We start from the raw sequence: 24,645 nt of genomic DNA, 5'->3' as shown, positions 1-24,645 counted from the left end.
GTTCTGTTCAGTGCCTGCAGTGTAGAAGACAGTTTTGTTTGACATAAATTTGGGACAATGTCAGGGGTTACTGCAAAAAAAAAAAAGTAGATGCAGAGAATCGTCAATTTCAAGACATCTGGATGGAGGATTATTATTTTATTCTGAATAAAGGTTTGCCTGTATGTTTGCTGTGCAACAAATCCATATCTGTCAACAAAGAATACAACTTGAAGAGACACTTTACTTCGAGACATGCGGATCATCATGCTAAAATTGATGGACAACTGCAAAAAGATGAAATACAGAAGTTGAAGAAGAACTTGGATACCCAGCAGCAAATGTTCAACAAGCAAAGAACGCATCGCCACAGCATTGTCAAAGCCAGCTTTGTGGTAAGCGAAAAAACCGCCAAGCATTCTAGGTCATTCGTTGAAGGAGAATTTATCAAAGAATGTCTGCTGGATGTTGCAAGTATAATATGTTCTGAAAAGAAAAAAGACTTCGAGAATATTCGTTTGTCGAGACGTACTGTTGTCCAACGGATAGAAATTATGGCTGACGATATCAAAAAAAGTTTAAAAGAGAAGATTGCTAGATTGGAAGCATTTTCAACTGCTTTGGATGACAGCACCGATGCCTCCAATACAGCACAACTAGCAATATTTATTTGAGGAGTTGATGCGGATTTCAACATCACAGAAGAATTATTGGCGCTTCGGCCATTAAAAGGAACAACTACTGGTGAAGATATATTTGAAACAGTCAACACAGTCTTCGAGAGATTTGGGCTTAAATGGAATTCACTATCTGGCATATGGAGCCCCTGCAATGGCTGTTACACAGAAGGGATTTATTGAATAGTTCATGAAAGAGCAATAGAACTACAGATCCATCTGGAAAATTTAACAAATTTTCACTGCATTATCCACCAACAAAATCTGAGTGCAAAATCGATTAAATTCACAAATGTTATGGAAGTTGTAGTAGTCAGTATTAATTTTATTAAGTCATGTGCACTTAATCACCGCCAATTTGAGGAGTATTTGACAGACCTATTTTTTGATTATGAAGATGTGTCTTATTATTGTGAAGTGAGGTGGTTGAGTAAAAGTAAAATGTTAAAACGATTTTATGATCTGAGACAAGACATTGCAGATTTTATGGACATAAAATGAAACACAATTAACCAAGTAAAAGATGATGAGTGGGTTTGTGATTTAGCATTCCTTGAAGATGTCACCAGACACCAGAAACAAATGAATCTTAAATTGTAAAAACAAGGACAATTGGTTCATGAATTGCATGGACATGTCAAAGCTTTTTGTAATAAACTAAGATTGTTGGAAAGTCAGATAAGAGCTAAAAATTGTTATCATTTTCCTACTCTAGCAACTCATAAAAATATCCCTTATAATTGTTATGGAGATGAACTGAAGGCACTAATAGAGCAATTTGATACAACACTCCACATTCGCTATATTTGCTCGTCCGATGGATGCTGATGTAAATAATGTGCCAGAAAACTTACAGATGGAACTTATTGAGCTTCAGACAGATTTAGTGCTAAAATAACAATTTAACAACATTGCTTTGATGGATTTTTATAAATTTTACTTGGTGGAAGAAAAATATACAAATTTACGTGCCTTTTCAAGAAAAATCATTTGTCTTTTCAGCAGCATATATATGTGTGAACAGTTTTTTCGAGGATGAAATACAATAAATCAAAAATTCCGACAAGAATAACGGACAAAAACCTCGAAAATTCTATGCGATTATCCTAAAGTAATATTAACGTCAATATTGATAGTCTCGTAGTTGAAGTATAAGGCCAATCTTCACATTAAATTATTATGTCGTTCATTATATTATAAAATTTATGTAGTGCTTTATACCAAAGCATTATATTATAAATAAATGAAATATGAAGTAGCAACTTGTTTTAATTCATTTAATATTTATTTATTTTATTTAATAATTTGGTTCGGCCCTTGACTCGGAGACAGAATGATAATTTGAACCCCCGAACTAGGAAAGGTTGCCCACGCCTGGGCTAAAGACTACTTGGAGTTGCCCGTAATAATAATAATAATAATAATACCTATCTGACAGCCAGTCACTGATCCAACACAGAAGTCTGTTATCCAATCCCATCGCTTTCAATTTAATTAAGAGCTTGTCATGTGGCAGTCTATCAAAAGCCTTTGCAAAATCCAAGTACACCACTGTATTTGCATCTACTCTGTCCAAGGTATTTGTCACCTTGTTATTGTACATAAGTAAGTTAGTGAAACATGACTCCCCTTAACAAACCCATGCTGAAAACCACAGAGAATACAGCTGTTATCAACCATTTCTGTATCCTACTTCACACCAATCTCTCCAGAACCTTCACCACAACTCCAGATATACAGAATGGTCTATAATTTGAAGCTACAGCCTTATCACCACCTTTATGCAGTGGAACAATTTTACCCTCCTTCCACTCCCTTGGAACCTGTGTTGTTGCAAAACACTTGTTAAACAGGCATGCAATGCTACTGCCAGTTCCCTGGAACATTCTCTTAAGATGCGTGGTGACATTTCATCAAATCCTATTGCGTTATTAACATCAAGGTTATTTATTTCCTCAAATACCTCCTGCTCACTCACAGTTAAGCTATCCTCTCCTATGTCCTCTACACTTAAGTTCCTCACGTTTCCACCTTGATCAGGTGAAACACACTTATAAATTGATCACTGAATGACTCAACAATGTCTTCTGCAGCAGTTACCATTCTACCACTTTCATCCCTTAACTTCATCTTTCCATGTTCATTCTTCTTTCTACTTGCCACATATCTAAAAAACTCTCTAGGATTTTTCTTAGCCTGATTTGCCAATTTCTGCTCATACTCTACTTTTGTTTTCCTTACTAACTGAGTCACTCTCCTGACTTGTTCTTTATATTCTTCATGCGACTGATTACCATTATTCATCTTGTACTTCCTCCAAAGGACTTTCTTTTTCCAGATTTCATGCTTAAGTTGCACATTCATCCATTTAACGGCAACCTTATTCAGCCTTTTGGCGTTTAGAATACATTCGTAAATGCTGACGACTTCACAATTTACTATTCTCATGCTACAAGAGTGACAGTAAATTGTGAAGTCATCAACATAAAAATATTGCTTAGAGTGGGAGGAAGCATAACGTAGTATTGGAAGAGAGTGGTTCCACTCTATCTTGGATATTTTTTCTGAGGAGGAAGAGATGGACAGTGGTTGTCCACAAATTCACTAAAAAAAAAAAAAAATCCATCATCATCAAATTCTTGCCAAGTGCCCTCAAGGGGTGCACAGGATATGATAGTACTACATGAAAAAAATTACATCATTAATAACTTCCTATCTACAATTTTCCTCCAAATCAGTCTGTTACTTGTCAAGACTCCAACATTATCAGATCTTATATTTCTATCGTCTAAGGCACTTTGTACCGTATCAATCCACCTATATCTTGGTCTTCCTCTGGGTCGTTTTGCTGCAAACCTTGCATAGAACACTTGTTTTGCTAATCTTTCTTCACCCATTCTGTTTAGGTGACCATACCACCTGAGATTAGCTCTGCTAATGCATTCCTGGATGCTGACAATGTCAAGTTCTTTCTTATATCCTCGTTTTTAATATGATATTGCCATTGATGCCATCTGTTCACGCCTCTAATCTTTCTCAGGACTCTCATATCTGCAGTCTCTAGTCTTTGGTCAAGTGTTTTACTTTTGACCCAGCTCTCAGATCCATAAGTTAAAACTGGTTTGAACACTGTCTTGTATACAGCTAATTTAGTGTTCCGACTAATTTCTCTCTTATTCCATATGAATTTATTCAATTGACTTCCCACCATACCAGCTTTGCTGATTCTGTTGTCTATTTCTATATTTAATTTACCATCTTCAGTAAAAATCATGCCTAAGTAGCTGAAATGTTTTACTTGTTCCACAGGTTCTCCATTCACAACACAGTTGACATTTTCAATGATTCTGCCTATTTTCATTGTCTTTGTCTTTTTATTGCTGATCTTCATACCATATCTATTACAACAGTTATTCGATTTAGTCAGAGAATCTTGTAGACTTGTAGCGGATTTATTTAGAAGTATAACATCATCCGCATAAAGCAAAGAGCTGACATTAACATCTCCAATTTTGATATCATGTTTAATACCACTTTCCTTCATAATGTGATCCATATAGATAATGTACATCCTTGTCTCACACCAGATTTAACATTAAACCATCTTCCTGTACTTCCTTCAATTCTAACTGCTGACTTACAACTCAAATAAAGACAAAGTATTGCTTGATATAATGCCCCATTGACACCATATAAGTGTAGCGTATTGAATACTTTCTCTCTTGACACCTTGTCATATGCCTTTTCCAAATCGACAAAACTTAAATACAGATCTTTGTTATATTCCCATGATTTCTCGACTATTTGTCGTAAAGTGAAGAACTGATCCTGACAGCCGCTATTTGGCATGAATCCAGCTTTTCTTCCACAATTCTTCTCAATCGTTTCTCAAGTATACTTACATAGATCTTGCCAGGAACACTCAGTAGGGAAATACCTCTGTAATTCTCACATTCAGTTTTATTTCCCTTTTTATATATGGGTACTATGAGAGCTCTTCTCCAATCATCGGGAATTCGTCCCTCTGTCCAGGCTTTCTGAACTATGCAGTGCAGCCACTGTAAGACTTTTATACCACCATACTTCAGCATTCCTGGTCGAATATCATCTACTCCTGCTGCCTTTCCACATTTTAAACCTTTGATGGCTTTTTCTACTTCAAGTATGGATATGTATTCTTTGCTGCATGCTTGGTCAGTGTTTTTTACTACTGCGCTGTCATCACTGCTTGTTTCATTTAGCAGTTTTTCAAAGTAATTACTCCATACTTCAAGGATATCTTTTTCTTCTGTTTTCATGTCTCCTTTATCATCTCTAACTCCTTTTACAGCATATTTTGCCACCTTCTTGATATTTATTTTCTATATTCTTGCCAGAGTCCTCCCATGACTTTTGTTTAGCCAGTTTTATAGTGTTTAGCATTCTTGCATTTGTCTCTGTATTCTCTAAGAGCACAAACTGACTTATTTGCCAGGAACTTTTGATATGCTTTCTTCTTTTCCTTCACTGCCTCTTTAACTTCCTGTGTCCACCATGGAGTTCTAATTTTTCTATCCTTGCAGACAACTTCACCACATGCCTCTCTAGCTGAATCAATCAGGGCTTTCTTCAAGGCTTCCACCGAATCTCCAAGGTTTGATTCTTGTTCTCAAACTCTTTCATTTTCAAATCGAAGGCTGATAAAATCGCAACATCAGAAGCTAGATGGACTCCATCAAAAATCAATAATAAAAGCAATTCTACAATGGAATTATTGTCGATTTCATCAAAACATCAATGACATTATGGCCATCTTGAAGTATAAGCGGGTGTGCTTTTTCCTATGGGTGACATATTTAAAACCTAATGAAGATCCACATTAGGAAATGCAACTGTCATCCATAAAGATAGGATGAATGGTGGACCTGTGCATGGAGGAGTTGCCATCCTTGTGGGCAACATACTACCATTTTCTCAAATCCCATGCAACACAAAAACACATGTAGAGGTAGCTGTTATCTTCTCTTTCTTACACAGTATGCTGCATTAATTTACTTTCCAGTACAGGTTGAAATCTCGCATGATAAGTTAATTTAGTTAACTTATCAAGCTCGGTTTTATAATGTGCTCCATCCAGACACTAGGTAATTAAGTGGTTTGTTTTCTTCATAGGGGGACAAAGGTATCCATTCCATTTATAATGGATTTGGAGGCATGCTATCAGTTCTCTGAGGTAAACATTCCATTATTTTTTATCTAACCAAAAATGATTCCATTAATGGGTTCTCATTCAGTGGAATTGTTTCTGGTGTTTTTTTTTTTTTTTGTTTGTTTGTTTTAGGAGTGAGGTCATATTCATTTCGTCTCTTATGCTTTCTGTGCTGATTGCTAGCAAATCATACTGTTCAGGGATGATGTAATTTGTGAAAATGGAGACATTCATGTGTGTGTGTGTGTGTGTGTTACAGTCTCCTTAGCACTGATGGGGAGGGAGAGATATTGTGATTAGTACTTCTCTGATAGATGTTGCAAGAAGTTGCTCTGATTGCTTATGAATGACTGTTTTAACAAGAATGTGAGCTGAATCATGAAGTTTCTTAAGATATTTTGGTGATCCTGCACCCTTCCAAACTGTTCTGGATAAAGTAGGGGACATTTTTCCTAAATGAATGTTCCCCCTGCTGAATGCATAATTAACAAAGAAGGTATATATTTGTTGATGTTTCTGATTTTTGTTTTCTCTTTCTTTTGTGCAAATGGTTTCTGTACTGGGTTGGGTGTTTTGAGGACCCCTGAGAAATATGACAAAAAATTGCCCAATTGCAAAAGGAAGGAGGTTCAGTGACAGCACTACATGTGGATGCCCACTGTCTGGCAAAGCAATGACCTGGGAGTAGAACACTAGGGCTATCTCCAACACCACACTGGAAGAGTAAGCCTTGAATCATGTCTCCAGATAATGGGAGACTTAGTATAATATTGTTGACACTCGTAGGCAATCACACTAGCTGACTGATCCTGAATGGGTCAACAGGGCCCGGCTTGCCTAAACAGGGGCAAAAACAGTGTGAGACTACTACTTTAGGATCTCCCTCCCTTTCCAGAGATCCACAGATAACACCACATAGTAAATAAACACAGTGCAAGGCATTGGATCCCAGTGATAGCATCATGGAAGGTAGGAGAGTGAGATTCAGGAGAAGCAGAGCAAAGATGGGCTGCTAGCAGCATCACTGGATGGTCTTGTACAGCACAAACAGATGGTTAACATGGAAGGGTAAAATTATTGTCACTGAAGCAATTTGTTAAGGCACTAGAGAAGAATGGTGAAAATTAAATAACTGCAAGGCTTTTTTTTTTATTGATGGAGCTCCCCTGTATTCTACCCTGTAGACTAAAATTAATGGTGTACTGACTAATTAAAATTTATTGTTATTTGAAAGAATACTAATTTGAAATACCTGGATATTTTTGAATATAAGGATGACATAATATTTAGTATAGAACTTGATAACTGAGCTGAAAATGAGATGATGTTGGAAATAATGTTGGAGTGCAGAAACAATAAATGAGCGAAGAAATATATCAAATAGCAGAAATGCATCTGGCATCATATCCAGGTTTTGCTGAACATGATGCATACTATTTGTTGAAAGAACATGGATAAGAAGTGCAAATTGGCCATCATATTGATTACAAGGTGCGACAATCCTTCACGCTGAGGAGGACACTTAACCAGATTATCTCGTGCTCACTGCTGTTTCAGTTACCTATAGCAAGAAATAAAGTTCCTTGCCATATGCTCAGTCTTAGATATAATAGACAGACTAAATACCTACAAATTATTTTTATTTTTTCTACTCCTTTTATCATGTAATTATAGTTCCTGATGCCAGGACAAAATAAGAGATCCTTTCATACTTCATTCACTTAAATTTTGCATCACCTTGGAAAACCAATGTCATTATCAATTTTTCGTGCTAACTGTGTTTAATTGCTTAGTCGATAATACATTTTATTCTCCAAGCATTTGATTCATAATAATTATTTTTTCAAGCAATTTCTTCACACATGAACAGCAATCTAAGTTACAGTTTGCCTGATTCCCATAGCGCAGTAATCCAATACTGGCGCTCTAAAATCAGCTATCACTCAACATCAACTCATGCTAATAATGCCACGCGGTCTCTAATTCAAATACGACTGTTGCTATTCTTTAACTCCTTTGTGTTAAACTGAAAAGCCCATTTTTTTACCGTATTAGTTTTTGTAAGTTTTTAGTTGTTTCTTACTCACCTGAAGAAGTCGGAACTCCAATGAAACTAGTTGTGATTCATTAAAGTTTTTTATTATACTCCTCGGGTTCTAGTCAGTATAATTATTAATTCTAAATGTATACATCCTGAGTCAACTCTAGGAACAACATATATATATATATATGGCTCCCATTATGTTCTAAATTAAGTTTTTAGAAGAATACATCACAGATTGTGTGAAGGTCTGCACTTTGACTATTTTGCTTTACAGATAACATTACATGTATAAGTCCTTTGCACTTCAACTTTCTTGGTTTCTCAGAATCGCTCATTACAAATTGAAATAACTGGTTATGAAGTAAATTGCTGTGTAATATTTTCTGCTAGTATAGATTTCATGTGGCAATTTTGAAGAAGTGATATTTTTGCTATAATTTATCATTCAAAATATTAATTTTTACAACAGAATTAAAATTGTATTTCATCTTTGATGGTTAAATCCCCCCCCCCCCCCAACACACACTTTTTTTTTTTTTCGAAATTTGTCTAGTATAAGACTGTTTTTAGTAATAAGAATGAAGTCTGCCAATAGTGAAACTTTATCTTTTAAATTTTTATTGAAGTGTGTGTCATTGAGAAAATTTCAAAGTAACACAATATTTTTTACTACAATATAACAAAGCAAAAAATAATGTTGTTATGGCATATTCAATGAAACAAAAATAAGATTCTCTATAAAGAGAAGTGCAGAAAATTTATTTCATTCTGTTCAGCTTTATTCCTTTTTTTTTAAGGGCAGAAAATAACATTAACCTTCATGTCTAACTTTGATAATATAAAGATGACTTTTTAAGCACAGACAATAACAGGTAATCTATTTGTAAAAATTTAGCTGATTGCTATTTCCTAAAGAACTAAAAACTATTACTCAGAAAGAAAACAATGTAGTGGCTGTTATAATAAAATTGCAAAGCAATAATATGGATATAGATAAGAGAATAATTAATTTAAAATTTAATTTTTCGGGTAAAATAAAGTTATAGATTTCAGATACTCAAATATCAAATATACATGAAAAAAAGTAAGAAATATGAAATTAGAAGAAAGTAGATATTTATAAGTGTGAGGTGTGCTACATGTATTCTTTTGATTACATAGATGACTTGTGGACATTTAGGATTGCAGAAGTGATGACAGAAGTGCATTTGATGACAGAAGTGTTAGTAGCGAGAATTTTGCAGGAAGAATGAGTGCTCGTTCGAAAGAGAAGGATGGTGTGAAAGAAAGGCGAAAAAGTGTTAAAAATCATTAAAAAAGAAAGCGAGTAATGTGAAAACTGTAATGGATTGTAAAAAGGATGAAAGTGGACGAATGTGATGGAAGGCAACGAAAATGAGAGAACGAAAGAAACCGGAAAGAGCATGACAAAAGATTCTAAAGTTATAAAAATCAAAAGAATGAATGAAGCCGTAAATAGTGTGATGCAAGGTTTGAAAGTGGGGAAAACTGAAAGAATGAATGATAGCGAAAGTTGGACGTGTGGACCGAAAGTACAGAAACTCAAAAGGATGAATGAGAGTGAAAGTGTGAAGCGGGGGTCGAGAGTTTGAAAATTGGAAAGATTGAATGATAGAGAGAATGTGATGCGAGATTTGTAAGTTGAATTGGTTTGAATGAGGCAAGAGAGGATATAGATGCGGAGTGAAATTAAGAAAATTCAGGTGAAAATGATTAAAACAAATCAAGTAGGTAGAAACAAGTTAACGAAGACGAGCGAATGGTGTTGTATGGAGACTCCATTATTAAAGGTGTGCTGGATGAGAGAATGCACAAGGTATGTTTTCCAGGTGGTATAACGAGTAGAGTTATTGAGGCAATGGATATGAGGAGGGAGCGAGCAAAGGAGTTGATAGTTTTAATTGGTACGAATGATTTGATAGAGGACAAAGAGCACATCAAAATGGATATCAGGAGGTTGCTTAGAAGGATAAAAGAGAATAGTGTGACAGGAAGGGTACTAAGTGTGTTGCCTAGGTATGACTGAGGTGAGATGAGGCAGAGAGCAAGGATGATGAATGATATGTTGGCTGAAATGTGTGAGGAGAGGGGGAGTACAGTTTGTTAATGTGTGAAATGAGTTTGAAGGACGAAGTGAACTATATAAGTGAGATGGACTGCATGTGAGTGGTTATGGTGTGAGTCACTTGGAGAGACTGCTGATGGAAGGTTGAGAAGTGAGTACAGAGAATGAATCAGATCAAGTGGGAAGTGATGTGGAAGAGCAGGAGAGTGAGACAGGAGAGATTGAAGAGGTGGTTATGAATGAGGAAGTGAGTGGCATGAGTATGGAAAATGAGAGAATGGGTGTGCAAGATGAACAGGGAAACTGGGAGGTTCAGGGTGGATAGGGGTACACAGCGTCAGAAAGCTGGATGCTCCAAGAGGATGTGAGGGCATGTGTAGACAGGAAAGGAATGGGATGACCTGGGATCAAGAGGAAACAGCTGGAATTGAAGAAGGTTCTAAAATGAATAAGCAGAAAGGGAAATGGCCCCAGTCGAGCATGGAGAGATCAAATCGAATGAGTGGTATCAGTGGAACTAGCTGTAGATCCAGGAATGAGCTGTTGTGTTTATATACAAATGCTAGAAGTGTAAGAAACAAGGCAGATGAAATGATTGCACTAATTGAGTATGTTCACCCAAAAATGGTTGGAATAAGTGAGACATGGTTAGATTAGGACGACATCCTGACAGTAATAGAGATGGAAGGATATGATGTTTCGTGAAGATAGAAGGGATAAAAAGGGAGGGGATGTGCTATTGACGATAGAGAAAGAGTTATGTCCATACAAAGTAGAGATGCAAGAGGGAAATAGTGCCAGTGGTTTTGAAGCAGTATGGTGTGAGATAGAGGTGAATGGAATGGAATACTTGGCTGGATGTTGATATAGACCAGGTAATGTGGATGGTAGTGACTATGAAATGTACAATCAAATTAGCCAAGCAAATAAGAAAAGAGTGATCATTATGGGCAATTTTAATCATGGCAATACAGACCGACACGATGAGATAGCAACTGGAAGTAAAGAAAATGAGTTTCTTGAGTTTTTGAGGGATAACTACCTCAGACAGTATGTAACAGAGGGCACACGAGGATTGAGGGGTCTTGGATTTGGTCATCTCATCAGAGAATGTAATTATAAATGCAGTGTCAAATCACCCACCAATTGGTGAGAGTGACCATGAGGTGATTACCTGGGTGGTTGCCAGCAGTGTGAGGACCTCTGTAAGAAAAGGGTATATGTGGAACTACAAGGGGGGGGGGTTGATTATGAAGAGCTAAGGAGACCGCTTGCAAGTGTAGCATGGAATGAAGAGTTAGCTGGAAAAGAGATCAATGCTGCTTTGGGGGATTTTCAAAAACTATCTGGTAGATGCAACGTCTAAATGTATTCCAAGGGTGAGAAGGTTAAATAAGATAGGTATGAAATGGATGAATAAAAAGATTAAGCATGAGATACAGAGATAAAGGGCAGGAGGAAGAGGGGAGATATGATAGAGACCTACAAGTTAGTAAAGGGTTGTTATAAGATCAATGCTGGAGAGGTTCTACAGAAAATAGTGGGAGATCAGTGGAGAACTAGAGGTCATCCCAGGAAACTGTATAAAGAGGGTGTGAGTACTGGAGTGAGAAGCAGGTTTTTTTCATGCAGAGTTGTGAATGATTGGAATGCCTTGCCTGAGAGTGTGGTGTCTGCAGAGAATTTGAGTGTGTTTAAAGCATGGTATGATGAGCTGTGTGTATGATAAAAGGACCTCCCAGATGAGTCTTTGACTCCATGGGGTCTTGGGTAGTAATAATAATAATAATAATAATTCAATTATTGTGAGAAATTGTGAAGGTGGTGGTGGTGTGTTTGTGGAGGAAGGGGGGTTGTGATTGGAATACTTCAAAATGAACATAATATTAAATTTAATGTCTCAGATAATTTCAATGTATATTTTATAATAGTTAAGAAACATAGTTATTATTAGTGAAATGAGGATCTACAAATAATAATAATAATCTGTTTCACTTTTCAACTGTGAGTTCATTTGAAATACTGTTGAAAATGAATTTGTGATATTTTAATTTGGGTTAATTATACGTTAAAGATACCAAAAGGAAGCAAAACAATGTTTTGTGCATGAAATATATTCGAGTCTGAGCTATTTGTGTATAGAGGCTAATGACTTCATATCTCTCTTGCCTTAGTATATATCCCATAATGCAAAGCACCCCCCCCCCCCTTTTTGGATGTGTATAATGCAATGCATAATGGGAAGGGTCACTACCCAGACTGGTTTCGACTTTTATTGTGGGCTCATCAGTGGGAGCCAGACCTGGAGAGATATCAATGCTGAAGTAATGCAGAAGTCATATATATCTCATATACAAGTAGAGAAAAGGTGCTTGACCTTATTAATAAAAATCTCTGAATGAGAGAAAGACGTAGAAAGTTTTTTGTTTTATTTTTTCCTTGGTAAATACATAACCCATATACATCCTCTTGGATGTTCAAGAGGATGTATATGGGTTTATTATACATTACAAGATACCAAAATCTTGGTATCTTGTAATGTATAATTTTGAATCAGCATGTATAGAATATCTTTCAGTTAATTTCACCAAATCTGCAGTGGTTATGCACTGGATATTATAGGAATGTGCACCCAACAGAAAAACTTAACCAAAAGAAAAAATACATTTATTAAACTCAACAATATTTTGCTGGTTTTCTATCCAGCATCTTCAGTGCACGATGATAACTGTCACAGTTATCATCGTGCACTGTAACACTAAACTAAGTTATTGTAGAAACAATTTAAATTGTACTGACATCTAATGTCCTTATGCAGTGCCCTCTATGGATCAGAAAACTACAAAGTTAATTCAGAGAAGTCTGGCTATTAGGTCTTAAAATGATAGTCTCCCAGATCTTTGGTAAATTAATGCAACCATACTTGTTGAGGTCAGGAGAGTGCTTCATAGTTGATGTTGATTCTAAGAATAGCCCCTCAGACCTATAACGACTTCTATGTAATAAAGATGTTTTTCTCCACCTGATCCTATATGAAGGAGTAATATGAGGAGTATATGAGAGCATGGTCTGCATCCTGACTTGCCACGCAGATGATCTTGGACGTAATTTTTATGTTAACTGATCTACCAATCTGTCCAAAGTAGAGTAACTTGCAAGTACAAGGAACTTTAGACACTTTTGGATGTTCAAGAGGATGTAGTCGATCTTTAAAAGAACATATAAAAATAGCTAGTTCAATGAGTTTAGTTATGTATTTTTTCCTCTTGGTGTTAGCTATACCATTAAGCTTTATTATGGATAATGAACAAGACCTAATCCTTTCTTTACGTAAAGGAAAACCTCACCTGTTGCAATTTTAAGCTAAAGGCGAAGGAATTCCTGTTGAAATATCATTGGATATAAATTTTTGATATTAAAAAAAGTCTCACAATCGGAAAGTGAGCAAAGCAATTTAACTTCGTTTGTTGTTCATAGAAACAGAAAAACTCTTGTCTAAAACTGAAGAATGACGATCCATATAGTGGTATTTTGCAAAGAAAGAAAACAAAAGTTCATATTTATTTTAATAAATGCTATTTGAAAAAAAAATTTAAATATTTAACATTGATTTTTTTAAGTGCATATAAAAAATAAAAGAACACAGTTGTCTTGTTTCATTGATCTGATTTGAAGAACAAAAGATAGCAGATTTACTAATACTAAATGAATTTATTGCAAATGCTGATCGGTCGTCATTTCAGGAGTAATTATTTATTTTCACACATGTTTAATTTATTTTTATTTTTAGGAAGAGACACAAACTGTGCAGCAAAAAGTTTAAATATAGAAGGACAGTGAAGGATATTCTAAGTAAGATTTTTTGATTTTTTAACGATACTTGTGACATAATGATTAGAAATATATACACGTTTGCACAAGAATAATGTTTAATTTGCCAAATATTTCGGTCTGAATATTACAGACCATCTTCAGTAGCTGCATAGGAATAGTTTAAAAAAAAACAAAGTGGAATATGAACAATTGATCATTCACACATAGAACGAGCCGTGTGATGTCATATCGCTAAGTATTAGAAGAGTAAACGTTTTTAAAGTCACAATTAAAGATATTAATTCAGAAATTCATATAATAATCTTAAATAACATTAGACTAATATAGGAAATTTACAAAAAAAATTAACGTGTTATCCTGATTAAACTTTCCCAAATTTTTGATATAGATATACAGTCATTATGATTCAAGTTAGGACGTTGAAGTAAGGCCTCCACACTTTCTTTAAATAACAGTTCAAATTTGTAGCGACATCTGTGTAGAAGGAGAGTCTTGGACCAAAGGATGTTGTGGCTTGTTTCTAATCCATGCTGAGCTAATCCAGATTTCTCAGGTTTGTTGTGTTGAATTGATGACTGATGCTCTTAAATTCTTTTTTCTATAGAACATCCAGTTTGTCCAAAGTAGGAAAGATTACAATTACAAGGAACTTGATACACACCAGGTAGAGACAAGGTTGAGCGTTTATCTTTAGATGTTTACTCATCTAATACTTAGTGATATGACATCATTTGGCTTGTTCTATGTGTGAATGATCAATTGTTCGTATTCCACTTTGTTTTTTTTTTAAAACTATTCCTATGTAGCCACTGAAGATGGTCTATAATATTCAGACCGAAATATTTGGCAAATTAAACATTATTCTTGTGCAAACGTGTATATATTTCTAATATTCTAAGTAACACAGTAGACTTCAAGTGATACAAAGGTCTCCCCCTCTATTACAGTTAATCTGCTAATAGCTTTACAATTGCTGTTAAGGGATTAATGACAGAGGAAGGTTATTATGTGATAAAAGTTAGAATGCCAATGATGTTTTGATCCATGAAAAATCTAAGGCAGTCTGACTATTTCATCCATCTCAGCCAGTAGTGAGATTAAAAATACAATTATTTTAAAAGTTAAGAATTAAAAATTAAACTAAACCCTTATAATATACTTGACAAGCCAGCAACATGAATGCCTGTGTACTGGCTGTTTGATTGGATTCATCATCAATTTCAGAGTCCTTTCTTTTAGTGTTACATGGTGATCAGCATTCATTTTTGAAATCATGGATTCTACAACCATGTTAAAATAACTCTTTTTATTATCCCAACGTTTCAATCTTCATATCAAGATCATCATCTGGAGCATACATAAATATACAAGACAAGCTGCGTTACATTTCAAGCCGTAAGCTAGAGAAACAATGATTTGATTACATGCTACTCACTGGCATGACCTCTAGTGAAAAAAAAAAAAAAATAATAATTTATAAATAATTTTTTTTTTTAAATCAAAAATAACAATTGTAATAAATAGAATTTTTTTTTAAAATCAAAAATAACAATTATAATAAATAGAAACAGGACATCACTGTTAGAAGAAAAACCATCTATAAGTAAGAATGTATATTCATGTAATCAAAATTAAATCTAGCTTGATGTAATTTATTTATTTATTTATATATATATATTTTTTTTTTCACTAGAGGTCATGCCAGTGATCAAATCATTGTTTCTCTAGCTTACGGTTTGAAATGTAATGCAGCTTGTTTTATATATTTATATATGCTCCAGATGATGATCTTGATATGAAGATCGAAACGTGGAGATAATAAAAAGAGTTATTTTAACACAGTTGTAGAATCCATAATTTCAAAAATGAATCAATTTCAGAGGGAGAAAACTAGCTATGATCTTTATGTGTAGTTCATAAAATAATGAGATCCCAAGTGGAATTTAAATGGTTTGAAAGTATAAGTAATATACCTTGTTTAACTGCCATGAGGGTGAAAAAACTAACTCTAACTATAAGAACCAACCATCAACTGGTTTTATAGCTAGAGATTCATAGCTATATATAAGCTGTTTTTTTTTTTTTTTTTTTTTTTCCTCATGGATATCAGTAATTATGATTGTTTTGATTCTGTGCATGAGTTTTCATTGTACTGCATGTAATTATATTTCAGAGGTAGGATTTTTCTTGATATTGCTAGCATTATTTTGTTTATGTGTTCCTTTTTCTTTGTGGTAGAAAGTAAATAGACTGGTATATGTAAGTAAATGTAAGGAGCAAACAGTGGATTCAATGAAACAAATATTGCATCTGAAATGGCATTAGAGTGTTGACCCCCCCCTCCCCCCAATGTAAAAAAACACATGCAGGCTTGTATAGATCTTCCATAATGAAACAGTTAAAATCCATGGTAGTAATGCAACTATATTATCAGTAGTAACATTAATATTACATAACAAGAACAATTACACATAACTGTAAAAAGTCCAAAATATGACAACTTACTTATTAAGATCCCAAATAATGCATAAGCCATCTTCACTACTGCTCACACAGATGTTATAGGATTTACAAATATAAATTGATGTGACAACTTTGGAGTGACCCAAAAGCTGAATGACAGAAGTTATATTTTCTACTTTGGGCTGTGAATAGAACAGAAATGAAGGGCTGTAATTATTATTTAAAATATGCTTCTCAATATTTATGAAATGATAATATTATATGAAAAGTTTTCATAATAGGAAAGTCAAAAGATGGCTTAATAAAAAGTATTGATAATTTTTCAAAATTTAAAGCATTTATCATTATTATCATGAATCATAATCACCACCAGAGGCATACCATGTTATTATTATCCCAGTCTCCCATGTAGTCAAAGATTCACTGCAGGAGATCCCTATGTCATACATCATACAGTAACTTTAAATGCATTCAGATTTCTCTGCAGACACCACACTCTCAGGCAACACATTCCAATTATTCACCACTCTTCATGCAAAAAACCTGCTTCTCACTCCTTTGCTCACACCCTCCTTACACAGCTTCCAGGGATGACTTCTTGTTTCTCCTCATCATCTCTCATCGTTTTTTGAAAAAAACCTCTTCAGCATTAATCCTATAACAACCCCTTGCCAACTTGTAACTTGTCTCTATCATATCACCCCTTATCCTCCTATCCACTAGACTCTGTAAATTGCATCTTCTCAAACTTTCTTCATACTTGTTAAAGATACCAAGCTATTTTAAACCTGGTTTTACCCCATTTCCCAAGTAAGCAACCAGACAAACAAGTGAAGTTTGTACCTGCACGTAGTGCAAGACCAAGGCAACTCTTGGTAAAAGTGGAATAAGCTCTGATCACTAATCTTAATATTTATTAAGATTTAGTGATCAGAGTATTATATTAAGTATTACTAAAATCTCGGTATTTCTAGCCTGGCTCCCACTGATGAGACCTCAATAAAGGTCGAAACCAGTCTGGGTAGTGGCCCCCTTGCCTTTAATACAAAGCATCATACATCTCCTCCAGGAGATGTGCTTTGCTTATTTATGGGTAAATATTAAGATTAGTGATCGGAGCTAATTCTACTTTTACCATGAGTTACCTTGGTCTTACACTACCTGCAGGGTCAGCTAGACTTGCAACACTTGCAGGTGCAAACTTCACTTGTTTGTCTGTTTGCTTACTTGGGAAATGGAGTAAAACCAGGTTTAAAATAGCTTGGTATCTTTAACATTTATTATACCCAAGGTAAAATACTTTCTACTTTCTTCATACTTAACATTCCAGAGAGTGGAAATTACCTTCATCAATATCCTCTAGACTCTTTACAATATTTCTTCATCCTTTTGAAAACAAGGTGACAAAATCTATGCACTGTAGTTCATATGTGGCCAAATGAATGGAATAAATGGCTTCATACAATGGAACTCAAATCTCTTTACTTCTACCAAGCAGTGTTCTTCGCATTATTGCCAGAATTTGTTGTGTGGTCCTCACATATTGACAATGTGTCCTCTAAATTTTAGATACTTATCCACCTCTTATTTCCTCTACCTCCAACAATATATCAACACCAAGCATTAACTCTATATCACATCTCTGTTTTTCAAATTTTAAAACCTTACACTTTGCAATGCTGAACTGGTACCCCCACTCCTGTGCCCATTCACTCAGTCTATTCAAGTCTTCTTGTAAAGCCACAATATCTGCTCTACTCCTCATAGTTCTTCACAACTTTTGCATCATATGCAAACAACTAAATATCCTCAAATCTTCCCCAATACAATTAACATACAGGTAAAACAGCAATGGCTCTAAAACAGACTCTGAGGCACACCACTAGTGACTTTCCTCTTCTAGGATATTGCTCACCATACATAGCTTACTACCTAATTTCCTTTCCAATGCACTAATCTCATATCCAACCCCATCCACTATAGTATGAAGTATGACCATTATTAACACCTAAGTATGCTACTGTATATCCATTTCCTTCATCCAATGCAGCTGTCACCTTAATCTGAAAAGTAAGTAGATTACTAAATCATGACCCCCCTTTAGCAAATCCATGCTGTCCATCAAAGATTGGGTTGACAACAATGGTTTTCAACCCAATTCTGGATCCTGGTTCTCACTAACCTCTCCAACACTTTAACCACAACATCTGACAAACAGATTGGCCTATAATTTGATGCTTGAGTTTGTTACCATCTTTACGGAGCAGTACAGTCTTGCTTCCCTTCCATTCATTTGGAACTTGATCCCATGTAAGACTCATATTAAACAAGTATGTCAAGGCAGGTATCAACGTTCTGGAACATTCTTGCAAAATATATGGTGATATATTATCAAGTCCCACTTATTAATATCTAGTTTACTCAATTCCATGTATATACCTCTTGCTTATACCAAGTCAGTCTCTCTTCCTCCTCCTCCACTGCTCTCAGACTCTGCATGATGCCACATTCACAAGGATGAAAGATCTGTATGCACTGCTCATTTAGTATCTTGACTATATCCTCCACAGCAATTATCTTTACGCCGTTTTCTCCAGTCAATGTCATCCATTTCAAGATAATATCTTGTCATCACAATCTATACTGCCATAATTAAACTCACCCATCATCCTTTTCCTATTTGCTTGGCTAATTTGCATATACACTTCATGGTCCCAACTCTCAACATCACCAGACTAGGATTTCCCCTTTGCATCACTGCCTTGCTCAAACATAACTCATTTTCTATCATTAACAGCACTCCACCTTCCTTTTTAGCTTTTCTATCTCCACAAAAAACATCATATCCTTCCATCTCTCTCTAACAGATAAGCTTAGGTGTTGATGGTTATTCATGACTTATTTTTCACGGTATTAACAACACCTCACACAATTTTATCACAAAGATGTTTTATTAACGCTTATATTTTGCTGATTTTCAACTCAGCATCATCAGAGCACAACACACTTGTATATGCGACAGTGAGTGAGTGAAACAATATAATTGCAAAAGACAAAAGATCTAAAGTCCTATTTTTGGCGCCCTCTAATGAAAAAAAAAAAAAAACAGCTATCCAGGAGTTTTTCTTAGGATAACCGTCTCCCATATTTTTGGCAAATTAATTCAACCATATTTGTTAAGGTTGGGAGAATTCTTCAAAGCCATTGCTGACTCAAAAAATAATCTTTCAGATCTATAATGACTCCTAAATAGCACATTGTGGAATGTGCTATTTAGGCATACATTCCACACATATGTGTGGAATGTATGCATTCCCGAATGAGGCTGGAGTTTGGATTGAAAGTGATAGTGGTGGGAGAATGTGCAGAAAGTGTAAGCAAAGTAAGGAGTTGAATTATGTGTCAGGTTGTGAGACAGCTATGGTTGAAGAAGGCCAGAATGTGAGTGAAAATAGTGGCTTGATGGGGAATTGCGATGTACAAGATGGCAATGAGAGCAGTGATCTAAGAAAGAGTGAGAGCAACTATACAGAGAGAGAAAATGGTTTGAATGATAAAAAAAATGAGGAATTATTTGTAGGAAGTGAGATCGCTAGGTTGTACGCAGTGATACAAAATGCGCAGCGGCAATTAGAGCACTTGCAAAACTCTTTCCAGAGTGATTCGGCTAACGTAAATAACCAGCGTAAGAGTGGGCGAGTTTCTGAAATGATGGAAAGAGTGTTGTATGGTGACTCGTTATTAAGAGGAGTGATAGATGGGAGTGTAACTAAATCGTACTTACCGGGTGCGAAATTTAAGGATGTAAGTGAGAGTATTAGAGTGCAAAAACAGAGGGTGAAAGAATTAATAATTGTGGCAGGTACGAATGAATTGAAAGGAGATAACTTTTTTATGAGAGAGGACTTGAAAGTATTGTTAAAGGTAGCGAAAGAAAAGAGTGACAGAGTTAGAATGGTGAGTCTGTTGCCGCGGTATGACAGAGAGGAGTTTAGGAGGAGGGCCATAATTGCAAATGACATTATGCGCAGGTTATGCAGACGGTGTGGTGTGGAATTCGTGGACGTGTGGAATGAGTTTGATGGGTTAAAGGACTTATACAAGATGAATGGCCTGCATTTGAATGGACTTGGTGTGCGAAGACTGGAAAAAGTGTTGCTGAATGAAGTAAAAATGGATGTGCAAACCAAGGAACCCAGAACTACCAAGGATGGGGGGAGTGGATATGCAGACATCAGTGAGACATGGGGCAGAGTTGAGTTGAGTTGAGTGTAAAAATGTATATAATGTACCTGAGCCAGCACTAAGGACAAAAAATGGGAATGGGGCATTTAGAATAACGCATCAAGATAGGGGTGGGACAAAGGAATCACTGCATTTCATGTATACTAATGCCAGGAGTATTAGGAACAAGAAGGAAGAATTTTTGGCCTTGATTGGCTCTTCCTGGCCACAGGTTATTGGCATTAGTGAAACATGGCTGACGAAAGATGATATAGTTAGTGGGATAGAATGTGTAGGTTATAGTGTGTTTAGGAGGGACAGAGAGAATAAAATGGGGGGAGGGGTGTTATTGATGATAGCTGATGAACTGCAGCCAAGGAGAATTGAAGTTGTATTGCAGGATAGTGAAAGGAGCTCATTTGAGGCTATTTGGTGTGAGATTGAGACTGGCAGAATAAAATATATTGGGTTGCTGCTATAGACCAGGTGATGGAATAGATTGTGGAGATAGTATGCATCAACAAATTGATGAAATGAGTGGAAGGAGGGTAATTATTATGGGGGATTTTAATCATGGTAACACTGATTGGAAGGAGGAGAGGACACATGTGAGGAAGGAAATGGATTTTATTCAATTATTAAGGGATAACTATCTGAGACAGTATGTAATTGAAAATACTAGGGGTGTGAGAGTGCTTGACCTGGTAATAGCATCTCACAATTTGACTGTAATGAATATGACCATGTTGCCACCTATTGGTGAGAGTGATCATAAGGTCTTGACCTGGGAGGTGGCTAAAGGTGTGGAATTTTTGATTAAGACAGAGTATATGTGGAATTACCGTGCTGGCAAGTATGACAAGCTTAGGAGATTGCTTGGATCAGTGCCATGGCATGTACAACTGCAAGAGCTGGACGTCGATAGAGCATGGGAAGTGGTCAAGGAGCATTTACAGGAGGTTATGGCTGATTGTATACCTAGGGTCCGAATAGTAAAACAAGTAGGGGTTAAATGGATGAATAACACCATTAAGCTTGAGCTGCAAAAAAAGAAACAACTGTGGAGGGAATTTAAAGAAAGGGGTGACCTGCAGGCACATGAACGGTATAAAGTGCAGGCCAGAAGGGTAACGAGTGTGGCAAAAACAGCAAAAGCCGATTATGAAAGGAAACTAGCTATGCAAGCAAAAGAGAATCCCAAACAGTTCTTTCAATATGCTGCAAGCAAGAAAAAAACTGTACATGACAAAATGATTTTAAGGAATGATGATGGTAAGGAGGTCACTGAACCAGTCGATAGAGTGGAGTTACTGAGCGCGCACTTTGCAAAAGTATATCATCCAGGTGGTGATATTGCAGGAATGAAGGAACCAATAGCTTATACAGGAATTGAGGTGAATGAAATGGAGCTGAATAGTATATTACAAAACCTTAATGTGAATACATCTGTGGGATTGGATGGTATACCGGCACGGGTCTTGCACGAAGCGGCTAAGGAATTATCAGTGCCCTTGACCATGTTGTTTAATCTGAGTCTCGGGTCTGGTTTAGTCCCGAAGGCGTGGAAAGAGGGGAAAATAGTTTCGCTGCATAAAGGAGGATCCAAGACTATGGTTGAAAATTACCGACCTCTCAGCATATCAGGAGTTGTTGTCAAGGTCTTGGAGAAAGTAGTCAAGAGAAAAATACAGGAATGGATTGATGAAAATGAGATACTGTACAGGGGACAGCATGGCTTTGTAAAGGGTAGATTATGCCTGAGTAACTTGCTCAAATTTTATAACAAGGTGACAGCTAAACTGGATAAGGGAAATGGGTTTACAGTGATACTGCTGGACCTGGCAAAGGCGTTTGACAGGATACCACATGGAATTCTAATCCATAAACTACAACATATGGGAATGGATATAGGGTTGGTGAGATGGATAGGTGGGTGGTTGATGGAGAGATATCAAAGAGTGGTTTATTCAGGAGTGGAGGCCAAAAGACGGCCTGTGACTAGTGGGGTGCCGCAGGGTTCTGTTCTTGGACCACTGCTGTTTAATCTGTTCATTAACGATATAGGGAAGGATCTAAGTGGAACAGTTCATTTGTTCACTGATGATGCAAAGTTGGGGAGGGCGATAGCGAATGCAGAAGATGTCAAAGTCTTGCAGGATGACTTAGATAGATTGGAGTTCTGGGCTAAGGAGAATGGATGTCAATTTAATGTGACAAAATGTAAGGTTATGCATTTTGGGGTGAAAAGATTAGCAGCAGTATACCACATGGGTGGAACTGTACTCCGGAACTGTACTCCAAGAGATTGATAAGGCCAGGGACTTGGGAGTGTTGGTGGATAGGGAGATGAAATTTAGGGGGCACATTGCGAAAGTAGCTAAATCAGCTCATCAACTCACTTGGTTGTTGAAAAATACCTTAACGAGCAGAGACAAGCAAGTTATTGTACCTCTGTACCGAGCCTTGATAAGACCTCATCTTGACTACTGTACCCAGATTTGGTCACCTCGGTTCCTTCTTGATGGGGAGGAGGTGGAGAGGATCCAGAGGCGAGTGACTAAGATGATAGCAGGTCTATGGAATGAACCATATGAGAACAGGTTGAAGATTTGTGGGTTGCAGAAACTGGTTGATAGGCGGAAAAGGGGAGATATGATTGAGACATTGAAATTGCTAAAAGGATTCTATAAGATTAATTCAGAGGATATTTTTGAGATCAGGACTGGTGGTGGGAGAACTAGGGGACACCTATGGAAGCTGGGCAAGAGTGTAGTTAGCAGTGGTGTTAGAGCTCGGTTCTTTACTTTTAGAGTGGTAAATGAGTGAAATAAGCTGCCAGAGTCTGTTGTGGGTGCTATGACAGTGAGCGAGTTCAAGGCAAAGTATGATAGATACTGTGAGAATGTCGTATAGTTGTGTGGACATGATGTTTAGGGCCTCCCTCAATGAGTCTAAGGACTCCCTGGAGTAGCCCGAAAATAATAATAATAATAATAATAATCATATCCCTTCTCCTACTTTTATTCACAAGGCTCTGCTACTTGCATTCTATCATTTGCCTTTATACCCAACATTCAACCAGTTACTACCTTAGGCCCCCTGTAATATATCCTCATCACCATGAAAACAAGTGACTAAATCTGTGCATAAGTCATATGAGGCATGATCAACGCCTCATACAACAGAATTATAACCTTTGTCTGCACATCAAAGTTTTCTGCATCATTGTCATAATCCAATGTGATGACTTTGCAACTTGTGCAATAAGACTATTATTGCACAAGTGAACTGATAGTTCCAATTACCTGCCTATTCACGCAATCTATGCATATCCTCCTTTAAAGCCAAAACATCTGTTCAACTTTGCATTATTCTCCCCAATTTTGCATAATCTGCAGACAGTTGCATATCGTCAGTTAAACTCATCCCAATATCATTAATATATAAGTGAACAACAGTGACCTCAAAAAAAGATCCCTGCAGCACATTACTAGTGACTTTCCTCTTTCAAGATACTGCACTCCCATATAAAACTTGCTGATACATATTTTATAGCCAGTAACCTATCTAAACTCATTAGTCTGTTACTCAATCCCATTTGTTTCAATTTAGTTACCAGCTTGTCATGTGGCAATCTATCAAAAGCCTTTTCAAAATCAAGTATACCACTGAATGTGTGTCTCCCATGTATTTTTCACCTTGTTATACATACGTATAGATAAGCAAATTTTGAAACATGACTTCCCTAACATATCCATGCTGACAATCATAGAGAATACTGCTTTTATTAACTCACTTTCTGTATCCTAGCTCTCACTAACCTCTTAACATCTTAACCAGAACTCCAGATATATAGATTTGCCTATAATTTGTGATCACAGCATAATCACCACCTTCGTGAAGTAGAAAAGTTTTACCTTCTTTCCACTCCCTTGGGATCTGTACTGCTCTAAGACTCTTATTAAAACCAAGACTGACACAAAATCCCTTGAACATTACTTTAAGACAAGCGGTGATGTCATCCAATTCTACTGCCTTAATTTCTCATATACCTTCTGCTGGCACATAGGTACGCCATCCTCTCCCACTTCCTCTATACTTGAGCTCATAACTTCATACTGATGAGGATGAAACATCCTGATGAATTGTT

At 36.3% G+C, this 24,645-nt stretch overlaps 1 protein-coding gene across 4 annotated transcripts in view; it reads right to left on the bottom strand.

The window, feature by feature from the left end:
* The window catches only part of mv (lysosomal-trafficking regulator mauve), a 1,073,830-nt gene that overhangs the window by 123,383 nt on the left and 925,802 nt on the right, over positions 1-24,645 (bottom strand). For all 4 annotated transcript variants that reach the window (XM_090399251.1, XM_090399254.1, XM_090399252.1 and 1 more), the window contains one exon: positions 16,314-16,453. In XM_090399251.1, coding sequence (XP_090255377.1) covers positions 16,314-16,453 — 140 coding nt within the window. The remainder of the gene's footprint in view (positions 1-16,313; positions 16,454-24,645) is intronic.

The sequence above is a fragment of the Typopeltis vanoorti genome, chromosome 10 (assembly GCF_054136105.1).
Source record: "Typopeltis vanoorti isolate ZY-2024b chromosome 10, IOZ_Tvanoo_1.0, whole genome shotgun sequence".
Taxonomy (NCBI): domain Eukaryota; kingdom Metazoa; phylum Arthropoda; class Arachnida; order Uropygi; family Thelyphonidae; genus Typopeltis; species Typopeltis vanoorti.
This window is presented reverse-complemented; position numbering and strand designations above follow the sequence as displayed.